We start from the raw sequence: 18,873 nt of genomic DNA on the forward strand, positions 1-18,873 counted from the left end.
GATCCAGGGATAAATATAAAATATTTTTTTTTTCTTTTAATGAGTGAGCAGGCTCTTCATGAGTTCCAGAAAAGCTGTACTAATAAGCTCACAGACTGAGAGCTGTGCTTGCACCTGGCCAGCCTTAAGTTGCTTCATTAAGCTGGAATAAATTCTGACTTCAGCTTCTGAAAAGAGTAGGATTCAAGGGAGAATTAGTCAAATTCCCTTGGGAAATCAAAACAGAACAAAACAGAGTAAGATTTTTATTTACATATTTATGGACAAAACCACTATTGGATTTATGTAAGGGCAATTTATTCTCAGACCTTATGTTCACTCAGGAATAACAGGTAAGTAGGACTTAGCAGCCGTTTCAGTTACAGCTTATATATGATTACAGGTAGCAGCTGGAGAAAGGAGCGCCATGAATATATTACTAAATTATCTAGATTCTTTATTTTAAGCAAGTGTTGACAGCAGCAATCCAGTGGGATGATGATATGTGCATCTGAAAGTGCTAGAGCTTATTCAAAAAAGCTGGAATTATTATCTTTAGTGTATAAAATGATATATTTTTTTCTAATTTCTGCTGCATAAACACATATGTTTGATCTGACTTTTAAAACAAGAGGAATTGTTAAACTTTCCTGACAAATTTTTCAAGCTAGAATACTCTTATAGTCGGAAACAATGGAGAACTGCAGTTTAAAATGAAATCTAGTATCTGTCTATGGACTGAAGAATGAATAGAACAACACTTTGGAAGACTTTTTAATCATTTTGAAGAAACAGCAGTAGCATCTGAATGTGTGTTCTGGGCCCAGATTCACTTTTGGATAACTTTTTTTTCTCCTTGCATAACTGCCCAGATTGACCATATGCAGCTGTGTCAGTGTCAACGGTTTACGGGCGTTCGGCCCGGTTCCGTGACGAAGGGGACAGGGGATCCATGGGTCCACGCCCTGGGAAAAGGGAAAAGGGGAAAATGGTAAGGAGATGGCCCTGAGAGCAAAGGACAGCGGCAACAATCTGAGGAGAAACAAACTAATTTTCTAAATAAAATATCGGAATGCAAAACAACACACTATAATACAATATAATTACAATTTAAGCTGATAAATCCAATACAGAGAGAGAGAATGTCCCAAAATCAAGGTAGGCCTTACTCTACTACCGACGATAAGACGTCTGGAGAGCGAGGTGCTGCCAAGACGAGAGACGGGCGGAAAAAGGGATGAGGTCTCGTGATCTGCAAGTTTTTATACTGTGAGCTTTTATCTTTTCCCTCCGGCTGGAAATGGTAACAGAGGAGAAAAGTACCGTGGGGACTGTGGTAGTCCTTCTCTTCTGAGAACCAGGTATATCCACTACATGATGTTATGATGTGGAATACCAATAACCGATAATCACAAAACCATGACAGTCAGCATAATGTTCACAAGTATTGTATGTCTCCTGTTCGCAAGTATTGTAAATCATAGAATCAAAAAATCACAGAATTGTGTGGAGTTGGAAAGGGCCTTTAAAGGTCATCCAGTCCAACTCCTTTCAATGAACAGGGATGTATACAGCTAGATCAGGTTGCTCAGAATGTTGTAATCAATTCATAAGTAAATTACAGAAAGAGGTTGAAGTGGTTTCTTGAAAGTAGTTAAACAACTGTTGAACTGCAAAACTTTCATTGCCTGTCCTTCCTTGCTTATTTTTTTCTTCTCTTTTGTCTTTCTGGGTTTCATTAATCTGTCAGTTCTTTATTAGAATAAGTTTCATGCAAGTGCTGCTGTCTCTAACGGACTGGCGTTATTCTGTTTCTTATAAAAGCTTTACTTAAAGCCTACAAGAGAGCCTATGCAGCATCAGTTACTGCTAACAGTAATTATCCTCTCTTCTAGAAGATTGGATGAATTTGTGCAGAAAAAAGAATTATGGAGCTCCCTTTATATTTCTTTCTCCAATTGAAACATATATCTTTTTTGTCATGGTATCTTGGTTTCAGGTATTATTTTTATTCAACTCTGTACTTTATACAACATCTATGATTTTATTTAATTATAAGGCAGTATCTATTAATAAGCAAAGCTCTGATCTCATTTATATAACCATATAAGTAATGCCCTTGTACACCACTATTAGTGTACCTACTTAATAATTTTCATGTATGTTTTCTGCAAAAAAACCAGGAAAAAGTTAAATCCATTTTGGGTCCTCATTCACTGAAGTGTTCAAGAGATGAAAGAGACAAAACAAACAGTTTGTTAAGTAGTCAAAATTATGTAGACCAAAATTAGTAAAATGAATTTTTATGATTTGTTCATAAACAAATTGTTGCTCCCTTTTATGACTGTCTTTTCTTTTAATAAATAAAATAGAGATTATTTGTTGCATATAAAAACATTGTTATAACCAAGTTTAATTATGACTCTTACTTGCTGCTCTATTATTTGCATTAAGAAACTGTATTGAAATAGCTAATGCTTATGTGCTGCTAATAAATGCAACACATTGGAAGTCTCCTGGTAAATTTATTTGCAAACAACAAAAAAAATACCTTCTGATGATATACCCAAAATCATTCATTCATTTTGATCTGCTTAAGTAAAAAACTTTGAAAGCTTGAAATTATCCTCAACGGAGAGATAATTGAAAATTTCAAACATGCATAGCAAAATTTATTGTGGAAACTTTCATTCAGTTAATTCTCTCTGTGACTGTACTTGCAAAATGAAGCTTTTGTATCCTAAAGTCTTCATTTTCATCTATTAATTCTAAATGTCTAGATAATAATAAAACATCCAGTGTATTCAGCCATTTTATACAGTTATAATCTTCTATACCTTTTCTCCATATATTGTTATGCCAGAACATTAAGTATATATGTTTGTCTTTTCTACTAACCACATTTTTCAGTGTTACGCACAAATAATTTCAAGGGCATTTGATAAAGAGTAATGGAAATGTTTTGTGTTCACTTTTGAAGCGTATGTTTTTAATGACCAAAATTACATCTAGAACTGTTTATTTTTTTTTTTAGATATGAATCAAACTTTTCAAAAATTAAAATGTAAATAAATGTATGAGCTTATGAATAATAAATATGTATCTCAATTAGTGCAGCTCTTATCTTGTTTCATTGACACAGAGTCATTGCACTTATGGGTGATTTCTTGGCTGGAAAGAGGCTGCTATTTACATGTCAGCTTTTATTTGCATCATAATAGAAAGATAAAGTACCCATTCTTTGTAAAGTCTTGTTCAGTTTACTGCCTTGTCAGTCTCTGCTAGAAAAACTGCCATTTCTTATTATATCTTTCCACAGTGCATTTTGGGGTCTTTTCTTTTCTCTAACCTCCAGGCACTATTTGACAAGGCCATCTTGTAGGTGATTCTAGTAATTTTTGGTTTAATTTGAAAAGTGTTCAAAAGAAACTATTGAAGGAATGTGTGTACCTGACTTTGTGTACTATGTTTTATGTTTTTTCTAAATCCAGAACATTCCTATGGGTTGCTGATATCAGTAGGAGAATGTGTAAATGACCAGAAAGACTCCCAAACTTGTTATATTTAAAATTTGTCACTTAAAATACTTTTTCTGATGTTAGTCTCATAGAACACACACCATATTCTGTAGCCAATGGTTCCTTGAATAACTGTGTGTAACAGAGTGAAGAATTATCCATGTAAAGCAATATCTTATGTTCATATTTGACAGTATTATACACACCTGAACTTTGTTTTTACAACAGAAAGGCTATACTGAGAGCATATTAAGACTATATAGTGAGAGGCAGGTATTGAGAGTTAGAAAATATACTTAGGTATGTAATTTAGAACAATGCAGTACCCTAAATTTCTTTGTCATTAAATGCATCTTTCTTCTGATTTCACAGAAAAAAAAGAATGAGTCATGGTCTTTTTTGTGGTGTCCAGTACCAGGACAAGAGGCAGTGGGCACAAACTAGAACACAGGAGGTTCTGTCTCAACACACATCTTTACTGGCCATGCTTCTGTGCTGTATGGGTGACAGAGCACTTAAACAGGTTGCCCAGAGGTTGGGGAGTCTTTTCCTTGGAGATCTTCAAAAGCCGTCTCGATGTAGTCCTGGGTACCTGCTTTGGGTGTCCCTGCTTGAGCAGGGGTTGGACCAGGTAGACCCAGAGGTCCTTTCCAACCTCAGCCTGTGATTCTGTGAAATCAGAAGAAAGATACAAAAAATATGAAATACTATAAAACCCTATGTAAATCCAACAGTATCCTTTTGAGAGGCTACAAACAAGGGCAGACAGAAGCATTTTTCTTTAAATTAAATATTGTAGTCAACAGAACTAGGAGGGTGATCATTCCTCTGTACTCAGTACTGGCGAGGCCACACCTCGAGTACTGTGTTCAGTTTTAGGCCCCTCACTGCAAGAAGGACATTGAGGCCCTGAAGTGTGTCCAGAGAAGGGCAACAAAGCTGGTGAGGGGTCTGGAGCACACGTCTTGTAAGGACTGGCTGAGGGAACTGTGACTGTTTAGTCTGGAGAAGAGGAGGCTCAGGGGAGACCTTACAGCTCTCTACAACCTCCCTAAAAGGAGCTTGTGGTGAGGTACGAGTTGGCCTCTTTTCACAGGTAACTAGAGATAGGACAAGAGGGAATGGCCTCAAGTTGCACCGGGGGGTTCAGGTTGGATATTAGGAGTAATTTCTTCTGAGAAAGACTGGTCAGGCATTGGAACAGGCTGCCCAGGGAAGTGGTGGAGCCACTGTCTCTGGAGGTTTTCTAGAAAAATGTAGATGTTGCACTGAGGGACGTAGTTTAGTGAGCATGGTGCTGATGGGTTGACAGTTGCACTAGATGATCTTAGAGGTATTTTCCAACATTAATGATTCTATGATTCTCTGAAAGACTGGGCATGTGACTGGACAAATTGAAGATGTTTTAGAGGGTTTCAGAGAAAGACTGCAGTGATGAAATATATTCTGGAACTGAGGTAATCAAATGAAAGATGGTACTTTCTTCCACATGTCAGTAGCAGTGGATAATGCTCAAAAGCTGTGGAAAGGGGGAAAATCAGACAGGATTGGAACCCAGGAAGAAAAGGGTCTCTGACACTGACTGGGATTGGCTTTAGCATCTTTTTATCTGCTTTATGTCTGAATGATAAAAAAAAATAAATACTGGCAGATAAGGGTTTTAAGTATAATTATACTTAAATAACCCTATGTATGCACTAAAGACCCTGGTGTTTCTGAACACCAGTTAACACTCTAAAATTAGTTAATGATTTCATTAATTTGTGAAATATTTTCCTTCCACCCCTCCCCCCATATTGAAAGATAAAAACAGACAAGCTTGTTTTACAGGAAATTTGATTTATTTTGTTATGACAGCATGTCATACAACCACCATCTGTTAAAAAGCACTTGACAGTTCACTGGTGAAAGCAGAAGGTAAAACTTAGGCCACATTTAGCAAGGACTGCAGACCTCTAGGTAGATGTGCTGAGTTCCAGACATATGACACCTGCTCCATTTCAAGAAGTATTTCTCTGTTCAACTGGTAGTGTGATACTGAGGTGCTAATGTACTGACAGGGGAAAACAGTAGCTGAGAGAAAAATTTTGCAAAGATGATTTTCCATCTGGGGAGATCAAAAACTCTGCGCTATGAATAAGGCTTCAGTCAACATTTCCTGGTGTCCAAAACATAATACTTCAGCAATTTGTATATATATCTGCACTACACTGCAGTGCTTTTGTACTTAAAACATTATAGGAAATGCAGTGTTCTTTACCTTGTGTTAAAGCTGTTATCATGAGGCTCAAGTTTACTGAAGTTGATACTTTCAACAACTGTATCAAAGGCTTATTTTCATTTTTTGGTGATTTTGTACTCAAAATTGAACCACACTCCCACTAACACAGCTATATTTCTGTGCCAAGAAGTTGTAAATACTTGTGCGTTTTGTTGTGGTTGTTTGTTTTCCTGGAAAATGGAAGAATTGCAAGTAGGAAATTTATTCATTTTAAAGTACATGACTGTTCAAGTAGGCTGCTTATTTAGCAAGATTTTTTTTGACTATAGCAGCATTTCAATAGTGACACTTCCTGAGAAACTACAAAATTAAATTATTAGATTAAAATGCATGTTTGCTAGCTAGGAGAAATTTGTTTTGACAACCCTATTAACACACACACACAAAATCTATTAATCCAACTTATATTAGGGGAACTACCAAGATTAGGCTCTTGGTCTGGAGTGCTTTCAAGATGGCAACTTTATAGGTGTTTTTTTCCCAGCTGAACTGTATTTTTATTCATGCATTTTTTAACTTATCAGGAAACATTTTTTCATATAAAATAAGTTTCTAATTGTTTCTGAAAATTCATTTTTTGATTATCATAATCTTTCATCACCTAGCATAAAGAAAGATTTCTGGGACTATATACAATACAATTACTGTTGTTAAAAAATGTGGAGAAAGAGGTGATTCCTTTTCTCTGCTTTTAAAACATGTGCCAAAATAAAAAAGCAACATAACTAAATGTTAAAACATCAATTGTTTCAGTTTCTCTAAGTAGAAGGTCAAGTCAAGCATTTTGGTAATTATTGCAGCTTTGACCATAGTTATATTTTTGTAGTACTGTAATGCATTTTTTAATCTCTTGTAAAACTTTGGATTTCATATAAATTAATGGTCCCTGGTGCTGCTGAAGATTTTATTACCATTTAATAGTACATAACATGCTTGAGACTATTCTTTCTGCCATTGTATTCAATTTGAAAGTACGTCACTGTGTAGGAGAACCAGCCAGATTTTACATCTAATCTCTCATCACCTTTCATCTGTAATCCATTCAAGTTTGTACAGTCTATTTTATGAAACTAAAATATTCCAACTGTTTTTTATATTATTTAGGAAGAACATTCTGCCCTGTCCTTACACTTTCTCAAAAATCTTTTACGATGAAAATGCAGTCCTCAAATTTCTACTAGCTCTATTCTTCTGTGGGGGTAACAGAAAGACAGGAGTGTGTAGCAATGCATACGCACATATATGCATACTTTTTTCTTTATGATTAATTACTTTTAATTCTGTGTATTCCTTAAATACCTTTTACAAATTAAGAAGATGGGTTTTTTTTTGAGTTTTAAGAGTACTATGTACCTAATGTTAAATGAAATGTCTGACAACCTGGTGGGAGAAAAAGGGAATGGAAGAGTATAGACCATCTTCTCTTTTTTTTAAGTACTTCAAAGCACAAAAGGATTTAAAACCTCATTTGCATGTATGGATATTCAGTTGGTAACAAATGCATTGTTTTTTGGAGTTTTCTGTATATTTTTGAAATGAATTATGTCATAATCAAAATATTTGTTTGTTACAGTTTGGACCTTAGCTTTTGTTGATTTTAAGTCTTTCTTTATTTTTTTGGACTGCAATCACACAGTGGTATGCTGCAAGTATTTCAGAAAATGACTTCACAAATGTTTTTTTTCCTCTCTGAGAGAGGCCGTGGATATTAGGGTATCCATAAAAAGATGACTGACTACAGGAAATCAATCATTTATTATTCCTCAGAAGTAAAACGCATTATTGTTGTTGTTTTTTTCATCATAACCAAAGAAAGTAAAAAATACAGCCAATAAATCAATTATATGGGGCTTCTTTAAGTCAAAATTGATATTGTTCCAAGAAAGGACATAGGAATACGTATATGGCCATAGAAGTTAATATATGGGAAAAGCAAAGAGTCATCTTTTAATCTGCATGAATAATTTTTTTTTTACTTCACTTTTCAGTGACACAGGGTGGGGATGCAGTTGCATCTGATACATGTCCTGATCCTGGAATTCCTGAAAATGGGAAAAGAGTGGGCTCTGACTTCAGGTAGGCACATTTAGTTTCATATATGACCTAGAGGAAGGTATTCTGAGCTAGAGAAGATGCAACCACAGATATGCATAGTTTCCATACTTTTAAATGTATTGAGTCATTGTCAAAATAGTTCCAGACCATTGCAGATCTTGTTTTTTTTTTTTTGCTTTTTTTGTTGTTGTTTGTTTTAAATAGTAAATTTTGGATCCTGATATTCTTGTCCATATATGAAATGGCAGCACTCTCTGCACAGCATAGAAGAGTGAGCAGAGAGAATTATTTTCCCACTATTTATAATATTTGAAGGCTTGAGAAACATGGCAAATAGTGTGTCCAAGACTTTTTTGTTTGTTCTTTTTTGTTGTTGTATTCATCTAAAAATGAAGAAGAAGTCAAATGGACTGCTGAAGGGGGAAGTGGGAGGTTTCTCTTTCCCTTTTGAGGGAAAAAAAAAAAAAAAAGAGGGTTAAAGCAAGGCAGCAAAACCTCTAGCTCCTGCAGAGATTTATAAATCACTCAGAAGGAATGGAAAGAAGAACTTTATAGGAATTAGAAAGAATTTTGCAAGGTCTTTCTAACTGCAGAAAACAAGTCAGTCAAACATATTGCTCTTCAAAGAAAGAGCATAATGGACAGGTGAAGAATCATTTAAAAATGTATTTCAGTCTACTCTTCTCTGGATTTTTCTCTGTTTACCCTCAAATGAAACTGAGAAGTCATGTACAACTAGAATACAGAGAGAATCAGTTGTATGCAGTCATAATTTCACTAGCAACTGTACCCTGGCTAAATGTTTCTTAAAAAAAAACAACAACGAATTGAAATAAGTTTTACAATAAATATGCTAGAGAGAAATAAGCTGTACAGAAAAATATTTACCATTATCCAGTTCTGTGTATTATGATTCAGATTGGCATATACAGTTTCTGCAAGGGAAACTATGCTAAAAAATATAATGTTTATTTCCTCTCCACAGGTTCCCTGTTTTAATAAAACATATGCAAGTTTTATCTTGGTAGTAACTAATGCTTGATGCGTAGAGGAGGGAAACATCAGTTGGTGGAAGACTATGTTGTAAAAGTGAGATACTAAAATACAACTGTTTCTCAAGATGTTTTGTGATGTCTGTGCATATTCAGCTGAGCAAAACCTGTATATATCCAGTTATTTTGGAGAATATTTTGTTTTAATATCTATACCAAGTATGTATTACTTTATCTCCTCTGCTTCAGTGGTCTCCTCAATATGTAAAGGGTACAGCTCATACCTCTTCTGAATTCTTCTAAATCAAGTACTTAATTGAAAGAATAGAAATCAGTATAGGATCACTGTTACAAGTGGAGAGAAAAAAAGCAAAGATAAAGATGTAACCCCGTAGTCTGTTTAATGCAAAATTAATTTGCACTGGGGATGAATTCCCACTCCATTAACTATAGACACAAGAATGATTTCAGCAGGTCGGGAGGGTAAGGAAACCTGAGCACACATGACATAACAGGTGGCTCACAGAGCTGGTTTTGTTCACTCTCACAGAATCTGAAAAATCTCATTTCTGTCTACAAGCTACCTTTCACGAGGGCATAGGGAAGAGAAAGCTGGATTCTTCTCAAAGGTACACAGTGACAGGAGCAGAGGCAATGAACACAAGTTGGGACATAGGAAATTCCTACTAGATAAATTAACTTTTAATTTTTTAAAAAATATTTTTGCTGTTATGGTGGTCAGACACTGAACGAAGTTACCAAGTTTGTAGGATTACCATCCAGGGAGGCATTCAGAGCTGAGGTGAACAAGGCCCTGAGCATACTGTCCTAACTAAACTTGCCTGGAGTAGACGTCTCTAGACTGGATTCTCACCAGAGGCCTCTTTCAACCTGATTTATTCCATGAATATATCTGAATCTTGTGCAGGTTGTATGTGTTTATGACACAGTTTGAACTGAGGAGACTCTCATCTAGTTATGGTCCAAGCGTGCATCATACAATCGTTAAGCAACAACCGCACATGCAGTCTGGCAGGTCTAATAGAACTGATAAACTGGAAGAGGATAGGAAAGAGAGTTAACTTATTTTCCTCTCTAGGCTGTAGCCTGTAATTTGGAAGAGAATGGGAGGTAAATTTATTTTGGTGAAACAGGTGCAAACATCCAAACATAGAAGAGCTCAACAATTAAAATTCATTAAACATTAAACATAACATTGAAAAGGGAAAGCCCCAAAGAACCTTAAAGCACAAAGTATATTTTAAGATGTCTGAGGATATCTAATGTGAAAGAACTTCAACAAACATACATAACAGTATTTTGACAACAACTTCCGATGAATGAATGTGAGTTAACAGTATCTTAAATGGCTGGAGCCTACTTAAGGGCATTGCTTACTGAGCTGACAGAGCAAGGCTATTTCCCTTCTTCCTTCACTCCATTCAGCCTCTGATAATACTTTCATTTCAACCAATGTATCTTGTTCTTTATTGGAAGAATTGAATATATAACTTATGCGAAACAAACAGGTAATAATATGATATAATGTAATTCTATGAATATAAGATATGATAAATAAAAAGTTAATGTAATTTGATAATTTTCTATTTTTCCACGTTTTAGGCCTCCAATAACAGACTGCTCTTCCGTAGCCTTCATAAATTTTAATTAGATTTTTTTAAAATAACACTCAAAAGATTGTACTTGTTAATGTCTATAGCTGGCATTCAAGTTTCTCTCCACCTCGACTCTAACACTGAGAAGATTTTGAGTACTTTATGTTTCTACCCTGCTCTTTAAATTGTTGATTTTGCTAGATTTTTTGGTTATTTTTAATACATTAAAGTCAGCAAGTTTTATTTTGTGTCACTTAGCTTGTGCTCAGATATATCAAAAGATGATATCCACTGTGTAAAAACATGTCATTTTCATATTTTCAGACATCAGAGAAAATAAATATATGTACATGCTCTATAAACAGTAAAACAGAATCATCATGTGTACACAAAACTAGTAAAATTTTGTTTCCGTATATTTCTTACTAATATAGATGTTTATCCATATGCTTATTAATTTAAGGTATTTATTTGGAATATCTTTTTTTTCCAAGGGTTTTAAGAATGTTTTGAAAGACAGTAGACTTTGGCAAATGTAAAATTAAGTTTTAGAAAGTTATTCAACTCTAACAATTTAGTGCATTTCCCATTAACTACTGAAGGAAGAAGCCAATATGCTTCCCACCCTTGATTTTTTCCACATCTAATAGTTCAAGCACCAAATATTAAGAGAATTATTTTATAAAGCTTTCCAGTATTTTTGTAGCATCTCATTCAAATTTTAAAATGTTAATAAAAAGAAGGATCCAATTAAAGTTCTGTGAAGGAGGTATAGCAGCACTTCATAATAAGCCATAAAATTTGTCCTTGGGGTGTATTTTGGAAAAGAGAATACTTATTCTTGAAGGGTGGAAACAGGCTGAATGCTGGTGAATGAGATTCTATTAACTTTTCTCCACAATACAATTTTAGCTGCTGAGCTTTCTGATTGCCATCGTGCAGTCCCCTGGTGTGTAGGACTCAGTGACATAGAAAGACCAGTCTGAAAAATCTGTTTTATCAAGACACCTTGTTTCACAACATGAAATTAACAAATAAGAATTTTCAAGTGCAAGAAAGCTAACAGCAGAATTGGTTGTTTATGATTGGGAACAAAGAATGTCACAAATAATTGAAATGCTTTGAGGCAGAAAGAAATTAATGGAAGCATAAATTTAAGTTCTCTTTTGGAAAGAGAGACACAGAAACTAGATATAGTTTATAAACTCTACATAAATGTTGGTCAGCATTCTTAAAAAAAAAAAAATGTTACAAAACTTCAAAGTTGCAAGTTTAACAGCAGTACTACAGACCTAATAAAAGTTAGCATTCTGCACAGTTTTTATCAGGAAATTTCAACAAAACAGGGAATTGAATGAAATAAATATTACCTTGTAATACATGTCGACAAATTCCTGCATTTAACTCTTTAGGATTTCAGAGAATGTGAAGTTGAAATTAGTCATGGAGTAAATCTTCTTACGTGAAAGAACACTGATTACATATTTTTGATGCTTTATTTGAAGTCATAGATAAAAGCATGAAAATTTATATCACAACAGCATTATATTCTTTGCATTATTTCTTAGAATAGTGGACAAAGTGAACACAGTATACTTGTTCTCAATAGTTTAGGATATATTTTTATGTATATAGTAATGATAAATTAAAATTTCCCACACTAATTTCTTTGTTTGGACCTAGTAATGCTGTCATTTGGTGATTTTTTTTTTTTGGTGATATTTAACATATACTTTAATTCTTTCCTTCTTCCTCCTGTTTTTCTCCTAGGGTGGGTGCAAGTGTGCAGTTTTCCTGTGAAGATAACTATGTGCTGCAAGGTTCTAAGAGCATCACTTGTCAAAGAGTGACAGATACACTGGCTGCCTGGAGTGACCACAGGCCAATTTGCCGAGGTAGGCACTGTTCTTGGGAATTTTTCCTGAAGTTTGGAAAGGTAATTTATAATTTCTGTTTAAAAATGCAATGGAATGATATTTGAAAAAAAGAAGAAATTGTGTGTGTCTATAATATATAATTATATATATATAAAATTATATATATCCGAAAATCTTTCTGTTGCTTGATACCTGTTAACAAAGCTGATGTGCAAAATTGCAGAAACAATATTAATTTAGAAATCTTAATTTCCTTTTAAGAGTTTAACATTTCATTTAAGCTTTGTCATGTTAAACATTTTAAGTAGAACTAGTTCAGTTTAATCAGTTATGTTTAGGTTACAGTTTTCTAATTGTAGTCCTGAATATGTGAGCCTCACAATCATATTGTTTTCCTTTCAGTCCCAGATACTAAAAAAGTCTACTTTTTTTGTAAATTCTTTTGTCTTCTCTCTGCTTTTTTTCTGGATTTTCTGACTTCCAAGTTCTCACACACTCTCACCCTTTTATTAACGGGGGAGGCTTTTTGTTTGTTTTTCTAGTTGTGTAGTTTTTTTCTATTGTAATCTACTGTCTGTATTAAAACAGGAGAAAAGGATGTAAATGCCTTCAAAATAATCCAGAAAAGAGGTAATTAGGAATAATAAAGATTATTTTTCTTTGTACATAACTTTTCCTGTTTCTTAGTGGAAACATTAACGTGGATCACACATTTGGAACATACATGTTAGAGATAGTCCTAACCCTGGTAATTTGCTTGTTTTATGTTCTCAGACCCTGAGAATTCATAGAGGACTGGCATCACTAATAAAAACAAACAAACAAACAAACAAAAAAAACTCTTTGGTATACTTTATTTACCATTATGAGGTAGATCAAGGAAGTACTTCTTGTACTTCACAAAATCTTGTGCTGAATGACAGTTATGAGGCCAGCAAATGACAGAGAAATTGCAGAGGGAACAGAGTTGCCCTGAACTACTACTTTTTCAATAATTAAATAAAATATAATATCAGTCACATTAAACTCATGTAATTGTAAGCAAGCAAGCAAACAAACACATTAGCAACAGCAACAACAAAGCTTCCACCAGATAGGACTTTTGGTAAGACTCATCATTCTTTGGTCAGCCTCCAGATGGGATTGCCTTATAATTCTTCTACAAAAGATATAATAATAATCCCTGTAAATGTTTGATATGATTTATCTCAAAACAAGATCTACTTCATCTATCTGTAAACTGTTTTTCTCTTACTCTTTTTACAGTTTTGAACGTTTGATGTAGAAAAATAATATGCCAGGTGCCTCTTGAGTTCAATCTGTCTGTAGCTTGGTTCATACATGCTTGTGCATTTCCATCTTATTCAGTTATATCTAAACAAAAAATCAAAATATATTCTCTTAGCACTTGGTTTCATGCTAATGCAGAATAATGTATCTGTGCAGTTCCACTGTTCATTCTTGTGTTGTTGTTTTTTGGTCTCCCAAATTTCTTCCTGCTTGCTAATACACTGTAGAAATCCGCTGAGGTAATTTATGCATGCCAAAAGTAACGCTCAGCAGAAAGGGTCTATTTGCTTTTGAATTATCTATGTTTTCTTACTAGTATTTGCTGCTCCTTCCAATTTGTTTTCTGCCAATATCTCTATTATGCTTTACTCCCTCTAGTAAACTGCTAACAAAATAGAATAAATTATTCCTATACCACCATTAAAACCTCAGTCCAGGAAACAAGATACTTTCCTCAAATATACATCCAAACTTAGAGGTAAAATTTCACAGCTGCCTGTGTGTCATGTTTGACAGTCTCTAGATGTCACATTTATGTTTTCTACACACAGTAACATTGCTTACACTGGGCGGTATATAATTCTGGTTCAAGATTACAACACTGTACCTGGTACATGTTTGTGGATGGTGAGATGTGAAAGATAGTTTTATTTGGACTCTGTATTATTCCCAGTCTCCCTGCTGACTTTAAAGATGCCTGTATTCCTGATGCTCATACCAAACATTTAATAATACAATTCACAGGAAAAAGAACTTCATTGCATTTTGCAACTTAGCGACTTTGGGTGGAATAGCTGATAAACTAAATGGAACTATTGTGAGCAGAACAACTTTCAGCCTAGAATGACTTACCCTGACTTGCTGACTAAAAAAGTCACACCCCAAAAATCACAGGAACTGTGTTATTATTGACAAATACCTCCATTATTTACACTAAACATGTAGCCATGTAAGGACCGTACTTGTCAGTGAACAGCCAGGGATCGTGGGTGACGCCTTGGTGGCCAAGGATGAGTAGAGGCTTCCAGGGGCAGCCAGGCAAGGCCTAGCAGCCAGAGCCCACCCTGCCAGCCCAGCCAGGAGCCGAACAACAGGGAACACCATGGCAGCCTAAGCACCAGCCCCCAGACACCTCCTGAGGGCTGAGCCAAGGCAAGGCCAAGTAGAGGGCTTGTGAGTCGGGAGACAAGATCAGCAAAGTCTGTCAACAAGCATAATGTGTGGTTGTGGAGCTGCAGGCTGATACTCTTAAGGCATTGCTCAAGCAGAGACTGGTAATCCAATCCCAGCCTGAAATGAATTCCCAGGGCCCAAAGCAAGGTACAGTGGCAGGCCCTAGGTGAAGCTAATCACAGCAATTTAGGTTTGTTAGTATCCTCAGGAACCAAATGGTGCTAATGTAAATGTTCCCATTTTCTTAAATTCTACACAGAGATCTACCAGTAGTTTATTCTTGTATTCTGTAACTGATGCACAAGTCTCTACAATCTTTCTGTAATGTTTTGCAGTAATTCCATTTCCCAAGCAGACATGCATTAGAAACTTCCAATTATAGTTCTTGGTTTCTTGTTTGGCTTTTTTTTTTTTTTTTTTTTTTTTTTTTTTTTTTTTTTTTTTTTCCCCCTCTCTCCCTAAGTTCAAATAAGAGGAAGGGACGAAAGGGAGGTGTTTTCTAGCCTGGAGAAGGGAAGGAACTAATATGTTTGAAGGTATCTTGACTCCAAATTGTATCCCTGGATTAGTTTCTACTGTACTTTGTTCAGGATAAATTCAAATTAAATTATCAATGCTAATTGTATGCTAGCTAGAGGGCTAGAGGTAACGCACAGGTAACGTAGTGGGATACTTAAATGTGATCAGTTTTTTGCTGTTTTTGCTTCCTGCACAAGGCACAACAAACTGGTTAGTAATACTCAATGACGCTTTAGTGGAACTGGTAGAGTTTCCTGCGTGGATAAGGTTTTCTGTTTCTTTTTTAGCCTGTACTGAGATAGTTATGGAAAATTTCCTTGTGATATGTCTGAATTGGAAGTGAAATTCTTATAGAGTTCTGCAGCAGTCTCTGTCTATAAGGTAGTCAGACATTTTCATAGAAAACTGAGTCATAGCAGGCTCAGTCTAGATGTGGGCTCTATAATTAGTTTGCAGAGTCTGTAGGACCAAGTGCTGCTACAAGATTGTAATGGAAGAGTAGAAAATCTGAAAGTATTTTTCCTTTAGATTTGTTATTTCATATTTATACCAGTTACACTTCCAATATTGTATTAGATCCAACTGAAATGCTGGGATTCTGATAGATGCATTAATCCAATATTGAGGAAAAAGAATGACCATTTTTTAAGGAATGTAGTCATTTCTAATGCAAGTACTGAAACTTGTGTAATTAGAGTCTAAATTAGCTCAAAAGTTAGTGCAGGTAAGTTCTGGAATTAAAATATTTGAAGATACACAGTATCTAAGAAAATATTAGAAAGTATATGCTCGAGCATGTTGCCGAAGTGCTGTAGTGCCAAAAACAAGATAGTTGAATTTTGAAGTGCTCTGAGTTATATAATTTTATTTGATTTCAATGGAAATATAAGTATTTTTAAATAATTTGTAATATTTAAGCTTCTGAAAATATTGTAATATTTTAGAAAATCTATTCTTAATGCTCCTTGGAAAGTAACTTAATTCATAAAGGAGTTTATTTTCAGAATTATTTTGATGAATGTGACTGTGAGGAATTGTGATGGTTTCACAATGGAATCCATGCTTTACAAAAGTCAGGCTACTGCCCAAAACCATTTTATATTTCTTTTTAATTTTGTTTCCTCTACTGTAAGGTGCTAAGACACCACAGAAGGTCAAGTTGGGGCTAAGGATATTCTGTTACATAGATCCACACTCTGTCTGGGCTTTCTTCAACTACAGAGAACTCACAAAGGAGAGCACATACTGGCCCTTTCACATGAATACATTAATGTACGCAAAAGGCTCCCTCCAACCACTGAGAGAGGTTTAATACTTGCTGTTTGGTTCACTCTAAACAGAATACTTTTATGTTAATTGAGGTTTATTTACCTAATCCAAGAATAAAGAAATGCGAATACCTCGGTAATTTTGGGGGATTTTTTTGATGGGATTGAACGTCTTCATATAGAATATTTCAATTTAGTAATTCTTTTGCAATGAGTTTTAATTAATGCTATGGCAATTTTATGAAGTTTAGTTTAAATTAAGAAACTGGTCAAAAATAATCTTATTTGCTGTTTGTCATTTTAGCTAGAACATGTGGTTCTAACTTACGTGGACCAAGTGGAATTATCACTTCACCAAACTATCCAGTTCAATATGAAGACAATGCACACTGTGTGTGGGTCATTACAACAATAGATCCAGAAAAGGTATGCTTTTTCTGTCTTAATTCAAACTCTATAATTTTGAATCTGTGTTAAAATTACTTCATACATACTTGAAAAAAAATCTGTATGTACATATGTACATGAATACATACTGATTGTATGTATTCATCAATTTGCAAATGATCAGGCTAGAAATATGAAAATATATATATATATATATTAGGCGGTAGGGAAAAAAAATTGAAGCATTAAGATCTGTGAAAATGTCCGCTTGGAATAATAAGTCACAGTTACAGTTTCCAAATTATATGTTTTAAAATAAATACATTCAAAATCACATTTCTGAATGAATCAATTGAAGATTTCTCAAGTTGTTTCTTGATACTTATTTGTCATTCAATCTAATCATAAAGAGTAGACATATATCTCAGTACTTTGTCTAGTTTTGTTAACCATTGCACTAATGTGCCTAATTTCTTTTTTCAAGCCACTGATTTCCAAAAATAAGTTCTGAATATAGAATATAAATAATTATGCTTAAATAGTAGTAGTATAATGCTTTTTTTTTAAGCATATAATGCTTAAAATAGTAGTAGTATTTCAACATTCTTCTTACACTATAATGTACCAAGATATGTGTTATGAAAAAAAGGTATGAAACTCTCACATGAACCATTTTATTGCAGATGGGCTTCTCTCTAAAGAGAAAACTAGCAACAGAAGCAAACTGAACTGTGTTTTATTTAGCATGGCAATTAGAAGTGACTGTGAATGAATTTTGACTAAGATTTAATGACTTCAAAGCTGAAGTTGTTAAGTCACTTGGGATTTTTCAGTATCAATAACCATTTAAAATATGAAAGTATCTGACAAATACATCAACTCTAATTTATGTTCAGTAGGATGTAGTCTCTTCTATTTTGCAAAATGCAGTGTATTCTATGAGAGAAAATCTCATTGTACATCTAAAGAAAATATGCGAAGTTAGTGCTAAGAAAATTGAGTCTTACTACCTTAAAGATTTATTTATTCATCTCTTTTTCATTAATGTTTTATTTTAATTTTTTTTCAAGAATTTTAATTAGCATTGTTCATGTTAATGGTAAAATGAAGATTGTAATCTCCTTGCTGATTGCAAGGTAATTTAATAATTATAATACAAAAATCGGTACAGATGGTGTAGCAGTATTTATTAAGTTGTACATTATATAAATTTTCTATGGAGGCTCTGACTTACTTGTGTATTAGCTGCATAGTAGGCTAAGGTTTGTTGTTTTGCACATTCTCTTCATTCTATAAAATATATCTGTCAATGGATTTATGATTTCAGTGGAGTAGATCTTAATAAGATTGGTATGGATGAATTTCTTGCTGTAATTGATAGACTTGAAAAGACACTCTAAAGGAGTATTCTATGGGCAGGTTGATATGTCATCAGTATGGTATAGGAGCTTCACACCTGAGTGATAATTCTTAATGTTACATTCAAAATGAATGAATACAAGGTTTAATGCTTTCACTGAGAAAGAGATCCACACAATTTAATCTAGCTTTGTGGAAGCTGGTAAAAAGCTAATGGAGAAGCTGATAATCACAACGATAGGAAACAATATGTGAAGCTTTAAGACTTTTACTATCAAACTCTTTATCAAATATGATGGATAATAGGGAATGAAGTGTCTTTTATTAGTCTTGGGTTTGTATCGCAGTGAAACAGGAAGAGATTTTTCTTTATGCATCTCTTATGTTTATTGGCTTTAGAACCATGACGGCTGTGATTGTGAAGTCTTAAAATCAGACATGTTTAAAACATATAGTATGCTTAAGTTTCTTTCACATGGCTTCTACATCACCTTTATCAATACGTATCAAATCTGATACAGAGATTTCTATTCCCCAAAATCTAAATCTAAAGTTAGCT

General features: G+C 34.3%; 1 protein-coding gene across 4 annotated transcripts in view; it reads left to right on the forward strand.

Annotated features, from left to right (window-relative positions):
- Window positions 1–18,873, forward strand: part of CSMD1 (CUB and Sushi multiple domains 1) — a 1,076,183-nt gene that overhangs the window by 729,243 nt on the left and 328,067 nt on the right. For all 4 annotated transcript variants that reach the window (XM_021390293.1, XM_021390292.1, XM_021390294.1 and 1 more), the window contains 3 exons: window positions 7,767–7,854; window positions 12,212–12,336; window positions 16,873–16,994. In XM_021390293.1, the coding sequence (XP_021245968.1) occupies window positions 7,767–7,854; window positions 12,212–12,336; window positions 16,873–16,994 (335 nt within the window). The remainder of the gene's footprint in view (window positions 1–7,766; window positions 7,855–12,211; window positions 12,337–16,872; window positions 16,995–18,873) is intronic.

Source organism: Numida meleagris, chromosome 3 (assembly GCF_002078875.1).
Source record: "Numida meleagris isolate 19003 breed g44 Domestic line chromosome 3, NumMel1.0, whole genome shotgun sequence".
Classification (NCBI taxonomy): Eukaryota; Metazoa; Chordata; class Aves; order Galliformes; family Numididae; genus Numida; species Numida meleagris.